The 22174-nt window shown below is 36.4% G+C and overlaps 1 protein-coding gene across 1 annotated transcript; it reads left to right on the top strand.

The window, feature by feature from the left end:
• The first annotated feature begins 347 nt into the window (after window positions 1-347).
• On the top strand, window positions 348-21923 carry LOC121416758. The gene is made up of 5 exons (XM_041610215.1): window positions 348-528; window positions 17525-17704; window positions 18620-18709; window positions 19924-20076; window positions 21534-21923. The coding sequence occupies exons 1-5, from the start codon at window positions 348-350 to the stop codon at window positions 21815-21817; spliced, it is 888 nt and encodes a 295-aa protein (XP_041466149.1). The 3' UTR covers window positions 21818-21923.
• Window positions 21924-22174: the final 251 nt, after the last annotated feature.

Below are 22174 nucleotides of genomic sequence, written 5' to 3'. Positions count from 1 at the left end.
TGGAGAGAAAAAATAAATAAATATATGATGATTATAATATTGCCTGAATAAGGGAGAAAAAATTGGAGCTGAGCTTGTATGAGATATGGGAGGAAAGTAGAGGAAGAAACTATAAAGTGACTAATCTAAAAAAGCTGAGGGAAAAAATATGTGTACACAAATGGAAAGTGGAAAAGAAGGGGTAATCAGTCGTTCCCCTCTTGGATGTTCAGGCCATGAGGTTGGATGGTGCGAAGTCGTCTCATCCAGAGCTTCTCTCTGCTAGTACGGACTGAGTCAGGACGGGTACCTAAAGATTCGATGCCCTGTAGCATCATGTCAGTGATGGAGTGGTTGGGAAGGTTAAAATGGCGGCCAACTGGAGTGTCCAGCTTTGCTGTGTTGACGGTGGATCTGTGCCCGTAGAATCGTTTCTTGAGTGTGGTCTTGGTTTCCCCTACGTATTGTACCCTACAAACTCTGCAAGTGATGAGATATACAACATTAGTGGTAGTGCATGTGATGTTACCCTTGGTCCGGTGCCATGCTGTATGGGAGAAGAATGGTTAGTGAGGGAGGGCAATTCAGCACGAACAATGAGGTCCCTGAGATTCGGTGGGCGTCGGTATGCTAGAATGGGAGTATCGGGAACGGCCTGTTGGAGACGATCAGAAGTGTGTAAAATGTGGTGGTTATCACACAGGATTTTGCGGAGAGGGGGTAGATTGTATTTTGGATTATTCTTAGCTTTTTCTTATCCGTAATACCCAGGCTACCGTACCAAGCCACATTAGCATAGTCAAATAAGTGCACTTTTATCTTTACAGAATCGGAAAGACGATCCTATTATCACAGAAATTCTGACTATTACTACAAGACTCAAATATAAAGGTTTAGATATATACCTAGAGTGGATCCCTGGTCACTGTGGAATAAAAGGAAATGAAATAGCAGACTCCTGCGCAAAAAAAGCTTTATCAAACAAAATAGAAATTCATAATCAAATAACATTATCAGAGATTATGCAACTTATTTCAAAAAGTTGTAAGATAGTTTGGCAAGAAAGATGGAATAAAACTAACTCAGCACTGAAAGAGTTGCAACCATCAGTGTTACCCACATATAAATGTAATCTAGGGAGACAGGAAACTGTGCTCCATCGTCTCCGTTTTGGAGTCGCTGGTCTTAACCAAGATCTACATAGATTAGGGATCCATCAAACAGGGTTTTGTGATACATGTCGTGAGGTAGAAACTGTCAGACATTATCTTTTACATTGTCCAAAATATATAATTGAAAGATCAATGCTCCTTGTAGATTTGAATGAATCACAGCCTGGACAAATAATGGAGTATTTAAAAAAAGATGATCCAGGGATACAGAAAGCACTTTTACGTTTCGTTTCAAGAACGAAACGTTTCAGTAAGGAGTGATGTACTATTTTTTATATTGTATTGTTTATTAAGAAATATGAAAGGATATGATTGTACAAGTCTAATGTGAAAAGAAAAAAATATATATATGCATAATAATGTATGATATAATATGTACAATATGTTCTGCACATATAACTTACAAAGCCCACAAGTGTTTCCGCCTTGTTGATGTTGTGTTTTTTAAAAAAAGAAACAAATTATTTTAATGTTTAACCCATCTGTAAGCACAGGTACACTAGCGCCCCCTCGTCTATGCATGGGTGACCTAGGCATTTACGTCCGAAAAATCGGCACAATGTACCGTGCTGACCGGTATGATTGCATCTTGAAAGGACAGGGCAAGCGCAACTAGTTGGAACTGAGCTGAAGCTAGCGGTTTGTTTTTGGTGAAGATTTGTTTATATGCCATCTTGATTAGAGTTACGCCAGTTAAGGCAAACTATATCATAATTATCCCTTTTTCATATTAGAAGGATGCACATGAAAAATATTTCACATATGTATTGGTAATAATTTTATTATGTGAGAAGTGAGATTTTTTATTAATAGACTCAATGGCGACAATAGTCAAATATGACTAATTGCCACTCAAACCAATCTAAGAAGAAGAAGAAATAGACATTGTATCAAAGAAAAGCATAAAATACGTCTAGACTTCATATTCAAATAGGTTTGATATTCGAACCCTCAGTTTCAAAGTCCGAAGACTAAACCACTGGACAACAACGCTCCAGAACATGTTTAACAGTGTAATCATTCCCCAGGTCGGAATTTGTTGAAGCATGACAGACAATATAAATTGGATATAAATAAATAAATAAATAAATAAATATATATATCTTTTGACGAAGAATGACAAAAGAGAGCACTAGATACCATCAATTCAAAAGTATAGTTTTCCAAAATAATGGACTGTTGATGCATGCTTTGACTTACCATGCGTGCTAGTCTTGCCATAGTGTTATTCAGGCTTTAAAGTGATTGATTAACATTGGTTTGACTTTTAAATAATTGAATTGAATTGAATGTATTACCAAATATTATACTGTCAGGTACAATTACAAGGAATAGTACATCACATATAAACAAAATATTTGGTAATTGGTGCTAACATAATAGCAAGTTGCTAATCGAGGTTAGCCCCAAATAATGTCATTATCATAGTTTAAACAATAAATTTAACTAAATCTCAATATTGTACAACAAATTCAATACTAATTTTACTTATTACTGTTGCAGAAAGTTTCGATCATTTTCAGTGAACATATTTACACTATTTACAAGAAAAAAATCTTAATTATTCACAAAATCTTTACATAGAATTATTTGTTTTCAGGCAGTTTTTTACCATATCAAATTAATTATAATCTTCCAGTAGCATTAATTCTACACTGTTGAAAATTTATCCTTACAATAAAATAAGTTCCTGCAGCAGAGTCTCGAGATCATCTGTAATCTTACCGAATTGCGTAATCTTACAGGAATTTGGTATTTGGTGTATGGAATCTTACAAATTTCCTTGAATAAAACACCCTTTTCCCCTGTTTAAACAGACCTGTTATGTTAAATTGCAGAAAAATTCCTGTTTTATGAATTTACAGAATGATTCTGTTATTGCTTTCTGCAAAATCTTCTGTTTATTTTCTGCAAAATCACAGGTTTTTTAACAGTGTAACGATTTGCTAAATGTCTGACGACTGGGGGTGTTTCTAATATTACTTGGCAGGAGATTCCATAAAGTAGGACCAGAAAATGAAATTGACTGTTTTCCCAAATTGGTATTATTTTTCTCAAGATTAACATTTCGCTTTTCTCTATTTCTTGTATTGTACGGATGATCTATAAATGAAAATAATCAATAAAACTATGTGGCAACCGATTATCAATTAAATCGTGCATAATTACTCCTCTCAAATATTGGTAGTGTTTAAAAATATCGAGAATATTTAGATCATAAAATAAAGGAGCAGAGTGGTAAGTATGATGGTTGAACGTCATTATTCTAGCTATTCGTTTTTGTCTCACCTGCGAAGCAAAGTGAGACTATAGGCGCCGCTTTTCCGACGGCGGCGGCGGCGGCGTCAACATCAAATCTTAACCTGAGGTTAAGTTTTTGAAATGACGTCATAACTTAGAAAGTATATGGACCTAGTTAATAAAACTTGGCCATAAGGTTAATCAAGTATTACTGAACATCCTATTAGAGTTTCATGTCACATGACCAAGGTCAAAGGTCATTTAGGGTCAATGAACTTAGACCATGTTGGAGGAATCAACTTGAAATCTTAACCTGAGGTTAAGTTTTTGAAATGTCATCATAACTTAGAAAATATATGGACCTAGTTCATGAAACTTGGACATTAGGTTAATCAAGTATCACTGAACAACCTACATGAGTTTCACGTCACATGACCAAGGTCAAAGGTCATTTAGGGTCAATGAACTTTGGCCGAATTGGGGATATCTGTTGAATTCCCATCATAACTTTGAAAGTTTATGGATCTGATTCATGAAACTTGGACACAATAGTAATCAAGCATCACTGAAAATTTTGTGCAAGTTTCAGGTCTCATGATTAAGGTCAAAGGTCATTTAGGGTCAATGAACTTTTGCCGAATCGGGGGGTATCTGTTGAATTACCATCATAACTTTGAAAGTTTATTGGTCTAGTTCATTCAAGTATCACTGAACATCCTGTGCGCGTTTCAGGTCACATGACCAAGGTCAAAGGTCAATGAACTCTGGCCGGATTGGGTGTATCTGTTGAATTACCATCATAACTTTGAAAGTTTATGGATCTGATTCATGAAACTTGTACATAAGAGTAATCAAGTATCACTGAATATCCTGTTCGAGTTTCAGGTCACATGATCAAGGTCGAAGGTCATGTAAGGTCAATGAACTTTGGCCATGTTGGGGTTTTTTGTTGAATAACCATCATATCTCTGTAAGTTTATTGGTCTAGTTCATAAAAAGTGGACATAAGAGTAACCATGTGTCACTGAACATCTTGTGCGAGTTAGAGTAGTATTCAAAGTCAGCACTGCTGCTGTATTGAACCGCGTGATGCAGGTGAGACGGCCAGAGGCATTCCACTTGTTGTAGTAATAATATAGGGTTCAGGGTTGTTTTGCACGTCCCACCCCATACTGCCATACTTCTAGACCATACGTTATATGTGGTAAAATAAATGAGTTGTATAACATAACTAAGATTCTCTTTGTTACATAATTTCTCAATCTATAAAGTATTCCATTTTTTTTTGCTTAGCACATTGCAGACAATGTCAACCTGTTTCTTCCATGTAAGGTTTTTGTAGATACATATACCAAGAAATAATGTTGATTCCACACACTCTAATAAAGTTCCTTCCAGTGGCAATTGTACTGATATCAAAATATGTTTTCGTCTATTTTTAAACAGCATATATTTAGTTTTCGTAACATTGATTGTCAATTTGTCGGCATGGCACCATGCTATTATATTGTTTAAATTGAGACTAATATCTGATAAATCAATGTGTTGTTCATCACAATTGAAAGTGTGAAATAAATTAGAGTCATCCGCAAAAAGTCGGAAATTGAAATAATTTGATGAGTTTGCCAAATCGTTTATATACAACAAGAACAATGTTGGACCCAAAACTGATCCTTGTGGAATACCGCATGAAATCGACCTGTATTCGGAATTTACACCATCATAATTATCAAAGTGCTTTCTGTTTCGTAAATAATCATTAAACCATTCTACTGCCTTACCACGAATGCCATAGTGTTCTAGATTCTTAATGAGAATAGAATGATTAATCGTATCAAAAGCTTTAGCAAAATCGATGAATATTCCGGTTACACTTCGTAATTCCGAAGCTTCGTAATTCCGAAGGTTCTTTATTCCGAAGGTTCGTAATTCCGAAACACGTAAATTGCCTATACCTCGATGTTCGTTAATCCGAAAACGAAAAAAGGTTCGTTAATCCGAACATTTGTGGCGTAATTCCGACGATTCGTTATTCCGAAGGTTCGATAATCCGAAAACGAAATAAGGTTCGTTGTTCCGAAGGTTCGTTAATCCGAAAACGAAATAAGGTTCGTTGTTCCGAAGGTTCGTTAATCCGAAAACGAAAAAAGGTTCGTTGTTCCGAAGGTTCGTTGATCCGAAAACGAAATAAGGTTCGTTTTTCCGAAGGTTCGTTAATCCGAAAACGAAATAAGGTTCGTTAATCCGAAATCAAAATAAGGTTCGTTAATCCGAAAACAAAATAAGGTTCGTTAATCCGAAAAATGAAAACCGGGAAAGCAAAGGCAGAGGGGGGCGGGGGACACTGTTGCCGTTCAATTATTATGAGGATGGGAAGGCAAGGGCGGCCGAACGAATTTTCGTTGGGGGTAAAGCCAAAAAATGAAACTCATACGTCAAAATGGGCACTTTGGTGATATTTTCATCTGCTTGAAGTCATTGTGTGTTTGATAGTGATTAAGTAGAGAAAAACTTTTTTTGAAGTGACTTCTTATTATGGCAAAATGTATATTTAGGCTTTATTTTTCGGGAGAGAGTATAATGAGCGAGCGGCTTAGTAAAACAAATTCAAAGGTGAAGTTGTATAACGCTTTTTGTGGTCAATTATTCTTAAAATGGCATTATTGCGAGGTGTTGCGAGCGTGAATCACAAGCTAAAACTTTAGGTTATTTCAATAAAAAATGAAAATTAGTTTTTAAAAATCCGAGCAGATTTCTGCTGTCATTAAAAAGATGTGCATCTAACTAAAGAATTAACTCGAGCGCAAAACGCGAGCTTAAACATACTGACCAGAAAAGGAACCTGTAAACCATTTAGTGACCTCTTTAGGATGCATATTTCACCAATCGAATGAGAGTGCGAAGCGCAAGCTGAAAATTTTAAATATTCCAGCCTGAAAACTTAACTTAACTTGTATACTTTAAAAAGAGTTTTATTTCGAAAAAAAAAACATGAAAAACGGCATATTTATTTTTGAAAAAGGAACTTTCCCATTTTGGAAAATATTAATTCCCCTGTTTTTTATTTCATTTTTGATGCTCCCTGCCTCCCTCCCGGCGGATCCAACTTTCGTCAAATAGAGGGGGGGGGGCAATTTTTTTAGCCATATTTTCCTTGATCGGCAGTTTAAAGTTGATTTTTGTTTGTTTCTTAGAAAGAGTAGTCCTAACAGTCAATAATTAGCTTTATCCTTATAAAATAAAGTAAATATGTAATAACATGATAAACCCTTTTTAAATAATGCGAGCGCAAGCTATATATTTTTTTAATATGATGGGCAATGTGTTTGTGATCTTCAAAGCGAGATGCCTATGTAACTAAATTTAGATAACTGCTAGCAAGAAGCGCGAACAGAATTTTTAAATATACATGTATAAGCTCTGACCTGATCTAAGGGGACATTTTAAGAACTTTTTGCAGTTAGCCATGAAGACAATGCGAGTTTTAACCAATGGCGGCGGAACGTTTTTTTTTTTTTGGGGGGGGGGGCAAAGCAAAAAAAGGGGCCAATAGGGGCAATTTGGTGCAAACGGATATTTTCACCATTAGATTATCATCTGTGTGAAGAGGTTGTCTTGTAGTAACTAAATTGAGCACAATTTTTTCAGTGATCACTAAAGTTATATATTTACGTTTCATTTCTGCGAGCGTAGACTAGAGAGCAAGCGGTTTGGGGGAAAAAGTCAAATCTGAAGATGTAAAATTCACCTTTTTGGTCAATTACTGTTAAAAGGGCATCCTTGTGAGATGTTGCGAGCGAATCACGTGCTCAAACTTTTGGAAATTTCATGTGGGCCCAGAATGATAATATTGATATAGATATTATTTGCCCAGGGAAGCCACTTCAGTTCTGAAAACTATTCTCCCAGCTATTATTATTTTTTTTACAAGAACGCTTAGAATGTCCAGTTTTGAGGTTGGAAAATCGGAAAAATTTGGCTCACGTTTCTCGCTCGCATCAAGTATTGTTTATTGAGGAACTCATTCTATTCCTGGTTACAAAAAAGAAGTATGAAATGTCAAGATTTCAGGTTTGAATATCACAAATTTTAAGCCTGCGGTTCGCGCTCTCATTATTTAGTTTGTGAGATATATATTCTATTCATGAGTCACTAAATGTAGTCCTTAAAAGATTACTTTCTGAAGCCTGTTGCATAAAACTTTTTACCTGAGAAAACTCTGGTAAAAACTGAAAACTAAGGTTAGTCTGATTTCCGCCATTGACTTCAGCACAGCTCCTGTAAAAACAGCACAACTCCTGTAAAAACAACCTGAGTTTTCTCAGGTAAAAAGTTTCATGCAACGGGCCCCAGGTCAGTATATAAACAAATTACAGTTCGCCCTCGCATTAATTCTTTTAGAAAGATACACATCTTTCTCACGATTACAAAAAAATGCTCCGAATGCTCACTTCGCATCTTGTTACATGAAATGTCTACTAGTTTGAGCTTGCGATTCGCGCTTTCAACATCTCACAAGGATCATTTCTCGTATTATTTTTATTTTTATTACCAGCAGAAGCTGTTATTAAAAATGACATCCCCTCCAATACAAATTATTGTTATTATTATTACCTATTATCTAGAGGTTGCTCGCACGCTTCCAACACACTTGATCCCCTGCATCTTTAATTAAACCATTTGCTTAGGCAGCAATTGCTCAGATAAAATCGAAATTAGCCTATGCTTGATCAGGGCGCCTATATTCTTAATGAAATACATGCTTTTGCCCCAACACACGCATGTATCATCGATCGTTATTACTATCATTGCATAATATCGTTTAATCTTGTAATGACAACATCGTCATTACAGAAGAGAGGTGCCGTGGCCGAGTGGTCTAAGGCGCCTGGCTATGCATGGAAAGTCCTGGGTTCGATCCCCGGCCGCGGCACCTATATGCCCGTGAGCAAGGCACTTAATCTACAATGCTCTTTTATCCTGCTTTCAAATAAATGGAAATGCTATATGCATTATTGGTAACTAGGTGTGCACTTGTTTAAAAAAAAAAAAAAAAAAAAAAAAAAAAAAAACACACACATCGTTTTTGTTACCAAAATGAATTATTTTCATTTTCGGAAATACGAACCTTATTTAATTTTCGGATTAACGAACCTTATTTCGTTTTCGGATTAACGAACCTTATTTCGTTTTCGGATTAACGAACCTTATTTTGTTTTCGGATTAACGAACCTTCGGAATTACGAACCTTATTTCGTTTTCGGATTAACGAACCTTCGGAATTACGAACCTTATTTCGTTTTCGGATTAACGAACCTTCGGAATTACGAACCTTATTTTGTTTTCGGATTAACGAACCTTCGGAATTACGAACCTTATTTCGTTTTCGGATAAACGAACCTTCGGAATTACGAACCTTATTTCGTTTTCGGATTGACGAACCTTCGGAATTACGAACCTTCGGAAATACGAACCTTCGGAATAACCGAACCTTCGGAATTACGAAGCTTCGGAATTACGAATGTATGCGGAATATTCCTACTGTCACCTTTCCTTCATCAGTATATCTTGTAATTTGATTAATAAGATTTATCAGTGAAGTTTCGTACTGTATCCATTTCTAAAACCATATTGGTGTTTAAACAATATTTTCTTATTTTCTATGAATTTCATCAATCGTGCATTCACTAGTTTTTCAAATATTTTGCTAATCGCGGGTAAAATTGATATTGGTCTATAATTTCCAGTTAATTCTTTATCTCCCTTCTTGAAAACTGGTATAACTCTTGCAACTTTAATTTATCTGGAAAAATGCCTGTGGTAAATGATAGATTGAATATATGCGAAAGAGGTTTGCAAATACAATTCATAACTTATATCAACAGTCGAACTGTTATATCATCATAGCCACTTGCTTTGGATTGATCAAGAGTATATAACATTTCTTTAACTTCTGAACTTGTTATTGGTAGGAAGAAAAATGTTTGACTAATGTATGGACCCATGAACTCTCGGTAATTAACATTTGGCTCCTCAATTTTCTCAGCTAGATTTTTCCCAATAGTAGAGAAATAATTGTTGAGTGAATTTGCTATATCAACAGATGAAGTAATTTCGGAAGGTTCATTTTTTTGGTTAACGACTAATTTGTTAATTTTTTAATTCAGATTCGAGACACTATATTTATTCAAAAGTTCATTGATATGTCTCCAAGTTTTCTTTGAATCTTTTTTGTCTGCTTCAAACTTATGTTCATAATGCATTTGCTTTGCTTTCCTTAAGACGTTTGTTAACTGATTTCTATATTTTTTTTTATATTTATTCAAACAATCTTTATTATAATTTGATTTTATAACTTTAGAAAAAAGTTTGTGCTTTGTCGATATTGAACGCTTAATACATTGTGTTATCCAGGGTTTATTTTTCTTTTTCTGTTTAACACATTTTGTCTCAATAGGAGCATGTTTATTACAAACAAATAAGAACTGTCTTTGGAAAATATTATAAGCTTCATTAGGATCCATACATTCTAAAACGCTTTTCCAAAAATCAGCAGTGACATAAAGATCATTACAAAATGAATCTATTGAAAAATTATGAAAGTTTCTCCGTGTTACACTATTTTTTCTTTGTTTAACACACTTGAAGTTCTTAAAAATGGAGTAAACTGGCAGATGGTCAGAAATATCTACGTCAATACACCCTGCTTGAATAGGATAGGCATATATATTAGTAGTCGATTTGACATTTTCCGAACCTAGAAATGTTTTTTCCGATGAAGTTTTTTTCTTGATTCGTGTTCCTATGGGGTCCTAGAACAAATTCAGCTTGGTTGCCAAAAGTTGCCGTTTGGGCAATTTTGCTAATTTGCATAAATCCAAAATGGCCGCCAGATGCCATCTTGAAAACCTAACTTTTGAACCCCTGTCCACAAAATGATGAGTAATGACTCGTTTTAGGGGTTTAGAGATGTGTAGAACTGATTTCTGTAATCATTTTTGCAATATAAGGTCATCTTTAGGTCAAATCCAAGATGGCCGCCATATGCAATCTTGAAAAATTGACTTGTGTTCCCCTTGCCCCAGAATGACGAGTAATACCTCTATTTAGGGGTTTTGGGGTGTGCAGAATCCATTTTTGCTTTCTATTTTGCAATATAATGTCATCTTCAGGTCAAATCCAAGATGGCCGCCATATGACGCCATCTTGAAATATCAATTGTTGAACCCTTTGCCCCAGAATCATGAATAATAACTCTATTCATGAGTCATTAGGTATGTTGATTCAATTCATGTAGTTATTTTGCACAAAAGATAATCTTCAGATCAAATCCAAGATGGCCGCCAACCGCCATCTTGAAAAATTACTGTCTGAGGCTTATACGTGTTAGAACTAATGTAAAGGGATTTCAGTAAGAATACTAATTTCTTTTATTAATTCTCAAGTTCATTTCAACATTAATTGCTCAACTTAAAATGAATCCTCTTTAGGTTTGGGCTATCCATTTCGAGTGTATTTTTTTTAGGTCCATTCATACCTTTGTACTGAAGAGGCTTTTAGGGTCTTATTTCAATTTGAAAGTGTTTTATCAATATTATTTTTCTAAATCAGTGTGTCCAATGATTGGTATGCATCAGTTCGCCTTAAAAGACGATGGTGTAGCGCTAGGCCTTACATTTTCGAGAGTGACTATAGAGCTCCACTCTAGAGTGGCAGTCTCTAGAGCAAATTTTACAGATGAAGTAGGATGGCGCTGAGACACGTTTATATAGAGATGCTGCCCTAGCCTTCCTCCTAGGCCATTGGTCTGCCAATTTAGCATTCCGATTATTTTCTGACGTCTTGACCCCTGTACTTAGTAGCTCTCCATAGAATGGATGGCGACTATCATCTACACCTTCATAAGTGTTAGTGTCTATGCCGGCAAGTTTTATGTCATATTTGCATGTGTCTTTAAAACGGAGGTGTGATCTATCGATGGGGTGAGACCAATCACACAGCTTACCTTACCTTGGCGAATCCAAAAAGGGATTCGCCAAGGTTTCACGGGGCAAACATGCCCCAACCACCTGAGGTGCCTTTGACTAAGGAGCGAGAATAAGCTTTTGATGCCAGCACGTACGCTGAAGGGCCTCTGTATTTTTCACTTTGTCCTGCCATTTAACGTGCATGATACATCCGAGGCAGCTGACATGGAAGGTGTTTAGCCACTTTTCTTGGTCGGCGTACGTTTTCCAGGACTTACTTCCGTGCAGGAGCTTGGCCATGACTGTGACAGATTTTACAATCCTGATGCTTATATGCTTGTCCTGTGAAAGGGGACAAGAGACATATAGTCGGTCCAAGGTAGGTGAGGAGTCCACCATAACCAGACGAGTTTGTGCTGTTGATATACATATCTGGAGTACAGTCGGTGTCTTGAGTCTATCAGGATTTCTGACTGTCTCAAAGTCTGATGGATGGTCCAAACCCCTTACATGCACAAGACAGGCAGCTGTTATGTATGACTAGGTCTTGTACTCCCACTTCTTGAGAGGCAGGGGCGACATCGTTTCCGTAAAACATTTCACGAATGAGAACAATCCTGACCGTGGAACAGTCTTGGGGAGCCTATCTTCTGCAGGAGGCTAAAGAGTGCACTCCTGCTGACCAAGTCAATGGCTCTTGTCAGGAGGAAAAGTCCAATAATAATTATAAAGGAAGTTAATAATTAAATCAATTTTTTTGAAAAAAAATAAGGAGAAATCACTTTTTAATTCAAATAATACTTTAAAGTCATTTCACTGGAAAAGTATGGTTGCACAGAAATAAAAAAGGGATCAAAACTCCCGAAATCATAGCCCAAACCTTGAATGGTTTAATTCTAAAGTAAGCGGTTAATGACGAACTCTATCAACCATCTGACCATCTTAGACATGACTTGACCTCGAACTAAAAATGGAGTGATTAAAAGAAATGAATCATTCTCACTGAAATTCCCTTACATGAGCTCCAATACATAACAACAACCTTATTAGGGACAGCACTTCTTCAAGGTTCAATAGTCTCGGAAGTATTTTTTTTTTCTTAATATGGCGTCTAGTGGTCATGTTGGATTATTTTGACCTGGAGATGATCCTACATTGCAAAATTATGAACAGAAATTAAATAAACATACCAAATAACTCACGAAAAGAGGGATATTATTCATGATTCTGGGACAAAAACTTGAGAATTAATAAAAGAAATGAGTATCTTACTGAAATCCCTTTACATTAGTTCTATAAGCCTCAGACAGTAATTTTTCAAGATGGCGGTTGGCGGCCATCTTGGATTTTATCTGAAGATTATCCTTTGTGCAAAATAACTACATGAATTGAATCAACATACCTAATGACTCATGAATAGAGTTATTATGCATGATTCTGGGGCAAAGAATTCAACAATTGATATTTCAAGATAGCGTCATATGGCGGCCATCTTGGATTTGACCTGAAGATGACATTATATTGCAAAATAGAAAGCAGAAATGGATTCTGCACACCCCAAAACCCCTAAGTAGAGGTATTACTCGTCATTCTTGGGCAAGGGGAACAAAAGTCAATTTTTCAAGATTGCATATGGCGGCCATCTTGGATTTGACCTGAAGATGACCTTATATTGCAAAAATGATTACAGAAATCAGTTCTACACATCTCTAAACCCCTAAAACGAGTCATTACTCATCATTTTGTGGACAGGGGTTCAAAAGTTAGGTTTTCAAGATGGCATCTGGCGGCCATTTTGGATTTATGCAAATTAGCAAAATTGCCCAAACGGCAACTTTTGGCAACCAAGCTGAATTTGTTCTAGGACCCCTTAGGAACACGAATCAAGAAAAAAACTTCATCGGAAAGAACATTTCTAGGTTGGTGTATTGCGCCTATGAGACTGTCAAATCGACTATAGTATAAAAATGGTCAATGAGAGATATGCTAGAACTTGTTATTCTTGTTGGACTTGTTATCAACTGACGTAATCCATAAAATTCTGTCATGTGAATAAAATCACGACAACTTTCAGTTGGAGATAAAAGATTTATATTGAAATCTCCTACAATAATGCAATGGTTTCTGTCTAGATTCAAGTTGTGCAATTGCTCGTTGAGATCAAGACTAAATTCTTCAAAGTTACTGTCTGGTTTTCTATAAATTACCCCAAATATGATACTCACATCCTGAATGAGAATTTTCAGCCATAATGATTCAGCATTGTGCAAGGACAAATTAGGCATTCGTTTGTAATTAAGTCCTGAATGAATATAGGCACCAACTCCTCCTCCTCTTGTAATATTTCTACATTGTAATTCAAGATTATAGCCTGGCATTGAAAACTGATTTATGTCTTTAACATTCCAAACTTCTGATAATGCGACTATATCAAAAAATGATTTAAATTCATCTTCATATACCTCTTTCTACATTTCAAAATTGCGATTTAAAGATCTCACATTCACGTGCGAAATGGAGAATGACTGAGAAAGAGCTTTTGTCGAGGAAAAATTTTCAGGAGAAAGTGATGCTGTTGTTATTTGAAATGGATCAAGTTCTTCGTTATCATTAAGCGAAATTCTGTTGATAATTGTAGTATCCATTACGTTCATAAGTATTCCGTAAAAGATAAAATAAAGACATAATCTGAGCTAGAAGGTCACACTTGTCACCTGTGTCTGTGATATGTTACAAAAATGAAGCCAGAAAAAATTGCATTCAAAAATAGTTATTCAAAAATTGAAATATAAAGTGACAGGAAACACCATTTTAATTTCATCCTATACATTTATGTCTACTATTTAGGCGTCTATAAGACACCTATTTTCTGGGTTTGCCTTGTATTTTAGCTTTTCGTCCTCAATAATGGTTGTTTTCAGGGTTTATTAGTTCTAATACATGTACTTAGACACATGTTTAATCTTGGTTTGAGAATTTTTTTAATCGGCTGCTCACAAAGTTAAGCAATACCTTTAAGAAATCACCTGCATTCACATGATTCACCAAACAATAGGAAACGCGTGTTTGAAACAAATATTCGAGGGTGAGTGAGAGGGGAGGTGGGGGGGGGGGGGGAGGGGGGCTTCGTTCTTAAAATTCCAACTTCTAATTTTCACTAACTACCAGCGGGCAATAAGGCCAGGCTCAAACACACACACACTTTATATTATCTATATTTTCCTCTGCGCCTTACTTTTACCGTGTACACTTACTAAAATAATTCCATTTTATGAGCAATAACACTGATCACTAATGGCGTTTATGGTATGCGTAAATGGTAAAATTTTTATATTGTTTTAACAAAGAATTCAACCCTTCCGTTGAACAATATTGATGGATTGTCAACCCATTTCCGGCCTTTAGAATTCTCCTGAGATATAAAAGTAAAGGAACGTGATTATGGAGCAAACTTCAAGAAGAAACAATTTATTTATAGCGTAGTTCTTCTCTTAACAAAAACATAAAAACGGGGGCCGTTTCATAAAGCTGTTGGTTTGTTAAAGCGATTTTAGGAACGACTGGTGATCCTTCCTTATGCGCTAAACCATATTGCCAATGAACATTTAGGTATATACCATTTACCACAAGAAATGATTACCAGTCGCTCATAAAGTCGCTCTTAAAAATGAACAGCTTTATGAAATGCCCAATGTTTGTTTGTTTGTTTGTTTTTGTTAAGAGAGCAAAGTCGTGATAAAGTGTTACTGTTTATTCTTGGAGTTTGTTTCATAATCACGTCCCTTTACTTTTATATCTTAGGAGCAGTATAAAGGCCGGAAATGGGTTGGCAATCAATCAATATTGTTTCTATGGAGGGGTTGAATTCTTTGTTAAAACAATATTGGAATGCTAGCATTTACGCATCCAATAAACGTACTTTGTGATCAGTGTTATTACTCAGAAAATTGAGTCATTTTACGAGCAGCATTATGAAGCACTCACTTGGAGTCATATGCTGTTTATATTTGTAAGACGGTAGAAATGTTTATCCTGATGTAGGTACATGTATGAGAATAATTTTTCTTTAAAATAGACTCAGGCATCATGATTATATCAGGAGCTCAACTGTTTTGCTTTATATCCTGCATTATCGGTAAGAAATCAATGGTATGGTTGGTTTATCTCGATTATTTCACTATGATAAATATTATTCAGATTAACAACAATCTTAAAAGAAACGGCAAGCGTAATAATTTGGAACTACACTCTAAAAACCCTGATTTTACAGAAAAAACAACAAGATTTTGCAGAAAGCAATAAAATAATCATTTTGTAAATTCATAAAACAGGATTTTTCCACTGACAGGTCTGTTTACAAAGGTGAAAATCGTTTTTTATTGAATGAAATGTGAATGTTTCCACACACCAGTTACCAATTTGCTGTAATTTTCATGATTTAAACCTTGGCCACATTTGCTCTACGGCGGCCGTATTAATTTTAATTCAAAGCACCTATATGAAGTTGGACAAAAAAAATGTTAAAACGGCTGTTTTCGACTCGCCGTACGGCCGCCTTAGAGGTAATGTGACCAAGGTAAAGTTGCGCTCTCTTGTAAGATTACAGGTGTTATTGAGACTTTGCTGCAGGAACTTCTTTTATTTTAAGGATGCATTTTCTAACAGTGTAGACCGAAAATAGTGGTTTGTTTTGATGAGATAAAGGTTCATTACTCGGTTTCCTTATTTTTATTCTGTTTATGCATGACTTATTTCGTTCATCAAAATATTTATCTTTCATCATTTAAATAAGATACAAACCTTATATATATATATATATATATATATTAGTAGAACTCTTGATCAATTGATACAGCGAACACTGAATAAGTAAACGTCTTTCAATGATTTAGTGCAAATAAGCTTACAAATTACTGTAAAAAAAGATGTAGATATATCATATTTCGAAAATCCGCTACGCATATCAACTTTGACCATGAACAGGTTAAAGTGAATGAAACATTAGTCCCTGAATTGAATTAACAAGAGCCTTTGTAGATACTGCTGGTAGATTAAGCTGGACGTATCGTATACACGAAATTGAACACAAATCTGTAAGAACATTGGTATTGTACATCGTTTGTTTCTTCCAAGAAGTATATTATAATGTAATTTTGGCGAAAAGCGACCTTTAGAAAAAAACATGTTCCCTTCAATCTAAAATAGTGCGTATCATTTCTGCAGCTATCAATTAATGTGCCTTTTAAACACGTTTATTTGTTATATAGTTCGCTAATGCTGCTGAAAGTCCAATAAATAAACAGACTTTTGACAAATATAGGTCTGTTATTCCCAAACTTTATCTAAATTTGGTCACCTTTTCGCACCTATTTCAAATCTCCATACTTTTGATACTCGCTCTAGAAGCTAAATATATACTCAGCAACGTAGAAATATTATCTTTCAGCATAATTATTCGGTAAACTAGACCAAAAGTACGGAATGGTCTTCCTGAAAATATAAGAAAATCACTGTCCATGTCAAGTTTTAAACACAATAAAAATGTGATATCTGCCTACAAATGAATCTCCATGTAAACACATGTCTTTCATATTCATGCCTGTTACGTAACCAATTCTATAGATAATCCAATGATGAATATGCATTTGCTGTTCCTTAAATGAAACGTATATGCTTGTTTACTGTTTAAATTATGGTTATATGTCTTGTATATTGCGAAGTACTTCACACCCGTTCTTCCTTCTGAATTAGAGGTGTTGTGGCTCAGTGGATAAGTCTCTGGACCTTAAACCACAAGGTCCGGGGTTCAAATCCCACCACAGCACTAGCGTCCTTTGGCAAGGCGTTTATCTACATTTGCCACTCTCAACCCAGGATTAGTAAAGTACCCGGTAGGAAGAAATTCCTTGAATGCTTGATACGCCAGATCAGGGTAGCCGTGCCAAAGCCGGGGTAATAGTATGCAGCGCTTAAAAAAATTCGTATTAAGCGCTATATAAATGTTGCATATTATTATTATTGTTATTATATACACGTGTACACGTTTGGGGGGGAGTACTGATGGGGTCTTTTTCTCGAATGTGATCACCCGACCAGATGAGATGGCACAAGCCATGTAAATGTTAGTGCATAGGAACCTGTCATCCTTACCGTCTTTTTTAAAAGGTGTCCAAAGTATCTCGAATTCTTTGAAGATCGTGTGCGGAAAGGAAAGAGAAGACGACGAATGGAACCCATGGCTGACGTATACCCTAGAAGAACTCAAACCATCTGAACTTTCAAACCTGGGTATCACCTTGCTTTACGTTTCAACTGCGATGCGAATGACAGCATGTGGAACACCAGGTATTGTAAAGCAGGCGCGGAGGGGTGGGGGCGGGGGTACTTGAGATGATAATCTCATTATTTGTTTTGCGTTTGACTCAGGCTTAGTACAGTCCTGACGAGAAACATCCATTCGGTGCATTGGTGTACAGCTGTTTCGGGATGGACCTCTCAAATCGTTTCGACTAATAAAGGAAAGGTTTAATATGGCTTTACTTTCCTTAATATTAACAGTATATAAAACATTTTTGGTATTTTTTTCTTGAACGCATCGCTCTCTTGTAATTTTCAAAAGAAATGTATCCCCATACATCATGTCTGTCCCATCCCATGCATATGTGTGGATCATTACGCTTCTGATCCAGAGATCACGTTTCGTGAAACATTGTCACATGATTTATACTCGTCATAAAATACCGTTTGCAATGGAATAGATTATTTGGAAAGGGGTAGGGTTATTTATCAAGACACTTGTCTAAATAGTTAAGGTATTACATCATGGTAGTAATAAGAAGCATGTCATTTGGTCTAAAATGGATGTATTTAAATACGTGTCACAATATTAAGCCACAGTGTTCATTCACGCAAAATTTTTTTTTTTTCAGTCTTTTTCACAGAACTATCACGGTTTTTTCACAATAAAGCAAAATGCCAATGATCAAAATGATGCATAAATATTGCAGTAAAAATTCGACATCCCTATCAATATCCCTTAAAGCTTGATTAAATAAAAAAGAATAGCTTCGGAGTATTTTATAAATCATGTCTATATTTTAATCACCACAGACTCATTTTAGTTCTATTTTTTTTCATTAGATATCATTTTTTTGTCTTTATTAAAGTCATCTTGCATATTCATTAATATTCAGTCGAAAGTACATTTATACATATATGTATTAAAATGACTCCCCTCGTGTGTCTTTCTTTTGTATTCAGACCCATGCCTAAATGGAGGTACCCGCATCGTAGAGGACGGTGTTTATCGATGCCTGTGTGCAGGGAATCACGTTGGACAATACTGCCAATGTAAGAAAAGCAAATCTTTGCGTAATCATCGAAGTAAATAATTATATGTGTATAATGCGGAATAGGATGGGAAATTTCTTTAATTTCCTAATATAACTATCGGTTATAAAGTCCTAGTATAGGCCTATTCTTCTCATCAGTCATTGGGACATTTTAGCAATCACCTCTCAGCCGTTTTCGACAGTCGGTGAATTAAAACGGCAGTGTCGTCCCGGACTCTGGATAAACGAAAGATTTGCAATGTTTATATCCGGTCCGAATCTTAAGACCATGTGCTGTCCCGGTCCACCAACTAACGACAATGACCTCTTCTCTGTTCATTGTGATTTAAATAACATTTTCCAAAGGAGTTGTGTTGTGAAGAGCGTCTGCAAGCTGGATGTGAAAATACGCTAAGCAGCGGAACGCCTCATTGCTTTGTCAATGCGTGCAGGCTAAGATGTCCGTGCACGCAGGCTGCGATGTCTGTGCGTGCAGGCTGCGATGACCGTAGTGGGTTCTCGGTTCCGTGACATAAAACGAGATAAAAAATAAAGTAAATCTATTGAAAATGTCCATTAGTTCGAAGTTACAGCTGGAAGCTCTTTGTCCGAATATTATGAACATTAGTGGCATACCTGGGATTTTCCACAGGGGAGCAAAACCGGTCGAAACATTTGACAAGCAAAAAACAAACAAAAAAAGGTCTTCAACTTCAAACGTACCCGAGAAAAAATTTGACAAGCAAAAAAAAAAAGTCTTCAAGCCCGTTAGGGGATGGGGGCAAAATAGGTATTCAAGCTCGTCATGCAGGGGGGAGCAGGGATATGTCATTTGTATGGGTTGTGAGTCGTCAGGGGGGGGGGCAGACTGCCCCTTCTGCCCCCCCCGTAGGTACGCTAGTGATGAACATGAACAATAATTTAGGAGTTGACAGTTATTTGAAAATATGTCTTTTCTTCAGATTACATAACGAAACTGCTGTTTTAATTCAGCAGTTTATCTTTGACAAATACTTCTTGAATTGTCTTTGTTATTTGAGTGGGGGGGGGGGGGGATAGGGGTACTGTCGACAGTAAATCCGAGCGGTGCACCTATTGTTAAGGGGGGGGGGATGATCTACTCTGTCACCCCCTCCCCGCTTGAATTATTCATTAGTATGACGTCACTCACTGTTATCACGTGGTCTAAGAGGCTTTTCTTTAATTCCTCTTATTCTTTTGGTTTTTCCCCAGCTTGCCGAGTAGACTGGAAGTTGCCTCCACAAAGTGATTTTTTCTTCTCTGCTTTGGCTCCTCTCTTTGGCAAAACCAGAATTTCATTCAAAGTGCGAGGAAGAACTAGATATATATCAATGAAACTCAAAAGTCGATATTATGCCGTTTTTGGTAAGTGCATAAGAGAAGAACATTATTATGACAGTACTGCTTCTAATAATAATTGGCGTTCAATTCTGACAATAATACTGTTCACAACAATAGAAGCAAAATACTAATTGCAAGAGCCCCTACATAGTCACGTGGTTGATACGTCAAGAATACAATTAAGACGCCTTTAACTTGGATACGTAATGACCTTTTTACTGAGCGCACATAATACGATTTACCGCGTTACGGTTTTTGAATTCTGTTCGTATATCTTCTGGAAACAGTACAGTCCACCGTCTGGTGTATTGTCGTACTGGTATGTACATGTATACATTGCAGATTGCGTGGTTAATCGAGATTCGAAGCATCCGTCGAATGTATTTAAGAGTGCATTGGTGCATTGGAGCGTGAAAATAAAGGAGAAAGTCTTGCCTTGCAAGGATAAGTTGGGCGAATTATTTTATAAATCTTGTTCTCTTCGTCACGACAAATTAAATAAAAATGAGATCCAAACGGAAGTGTTAACATTTTTTTTTTTTACAGTACATGGTAGTTTGATGGATAGATTCATAAAGAGGGGGGGGGGTTCTCACAGTTTTTTTCCAGAGTGTTTGCTCATCGAGTTTTGTCTCTTTTTTTTTATTTTCAACTGTTCTGAAATTGACGCATGATTAAGGAATAGTAACCGGTTGATATGTCATTGTTATACTACAATAAATAGTGCATATATATTGTGTCATTGTAACGGCATCAATTATAATAATATGGTCGATCGGCTTCGGGTCGTTGGGCAAGTGCTACCCAGGACATTTCTTGTTACAAAGAGTCTCTATGTATTAAAATAATGAATGAATATGTGAGCATGTCCCTGGGAATATGGGGTGCTGACACACCTCCCCCCCAAAAAAAATATGTTACAGCCCGATAGTCGTGTGTATGTAGAATGATCAGAATGTAGTGAGATCAAAGGACGTCGAGAGGTCAAAAGGTCAAATGATTAAAAAAATTATCCCCATATTTTTTACCCTCAGAGACTGCCCCCTCTAGACATTTACCGTTTAGAAAATTTCCCCGGATAATTGCCCCTCGTACGGAGCCTATAAAATACCAGCGACTTGACGATATGACGAAATGTTTTATCTTGCATTGTCGACTTAGCACTGCTTGATACGATTTTAGAACCGTGGCGTCACTAAATGCATTAATGAACAATCCGGCTTTTCATAAGATGATACACTGTAAAAACTGCAGTGTTAAAACTGACGCCCAATAGGTGTTAAAATTACACCGTAGAGATTAAACCTAACACCAAAGAGTGTAAATGTAACAACAAAATGTGTTGTAATAACACCTATAGGTGTAAAACACGAAATTAACACTGGTGTAAAATAACTGGTGTGGTCCTCTATGTACACCGGTTAACACCACAGTTTTTGATGTGTAGGGTCTATCTTTCCTGGGTTTACTCCAAACTGCAGGGGTGTGCATTGGCAAATATCGACAGGCGACCATAAACATGATGAAGGATGGACAGCGGGCCCCAACCAAAAAGTCTAATCCCCTTCCTGTTCAGTGTGACCCATCAGGATTCGATTCCTATTGGATTGAAAAGACCAACAGCCATTTCTTCCAGCTGGGACTTGGTGGGAACTCGACTCCGGTTGTGAAGAAACTCTGGGACAGAAAAGAGGTGGCACTGTCAATAGGCTTGAGTGTAAATTCTGGGACAGAGTGGATCGTAGATCATCCTTGCTTTCATTAGCAAAGAATTTATAGATAATTTAGATAACCTTAACAAAATACAGAACCGGCAAACATCACCCGCATTATCACCATTATCCTACACTTCATCAGCATCCCCATATCACCACCATCATCATCATCCTCACCGTTTTAACCATCATCATCATCATCATAATAATAATAATTATTATCATCACTATCATCCCTCTCATCCTCCTCCTAATCACTTACCATCATCATTTTTGTCATCACCAACAACACCATCATCACCATCACCAACAGCATCATTATCATCATCACTTTTATCACCATCAACAACATCATTGTTCTCCTCCTCATTACCATTATCATTATTACTTTTTCATGTTTTTGGTTA

The sequence above is a fragment of the Lytechinus variegatus genome, chromosome 6 (assembly GCF_018143015.1).
Source record: "Lytechinus variegatus isolate NC3 chromosome 6, Lvar_3.0, whole genome shotgun sequence".
Lineage (NCBI taxonomy): Eukaryota > Metazoa > Echinodermata > Echinoidea > Temnopleuroida > Toxopneustidae > Lytechinus > Lytechinus variegatus.
The sequence above is the reverse complement of the archived record's forward strand: the minus strand, read 5'-3'. Positions and strand labels throughout refer to the sequence as shown.

Bases quoted from the DNA above. Each gene is read 5' to 3' on its own strand.
- LOC121416758 (XM_041610215.1), top strand. From the start codon at position 348: ATGGCGGCCAACTGGAGTGTCCAGCTTTGCTGTGTTGACGGTGGATCT. The intron at 529-17,524 runs GTATGGGAGAAG...CTTTTTTAAAAG, and splicing joins CCTTGGTCCGGTGCCATGCT to GTGTCCAAAGTATCTCGAAT. The intron at 17,705-18,619 runs GTATTGTAAAGC...TTTTGTATTCAG, and splicing joins GACAGCATGTGGAACACCAG to ACCCATGCCTAAATGGAGGT.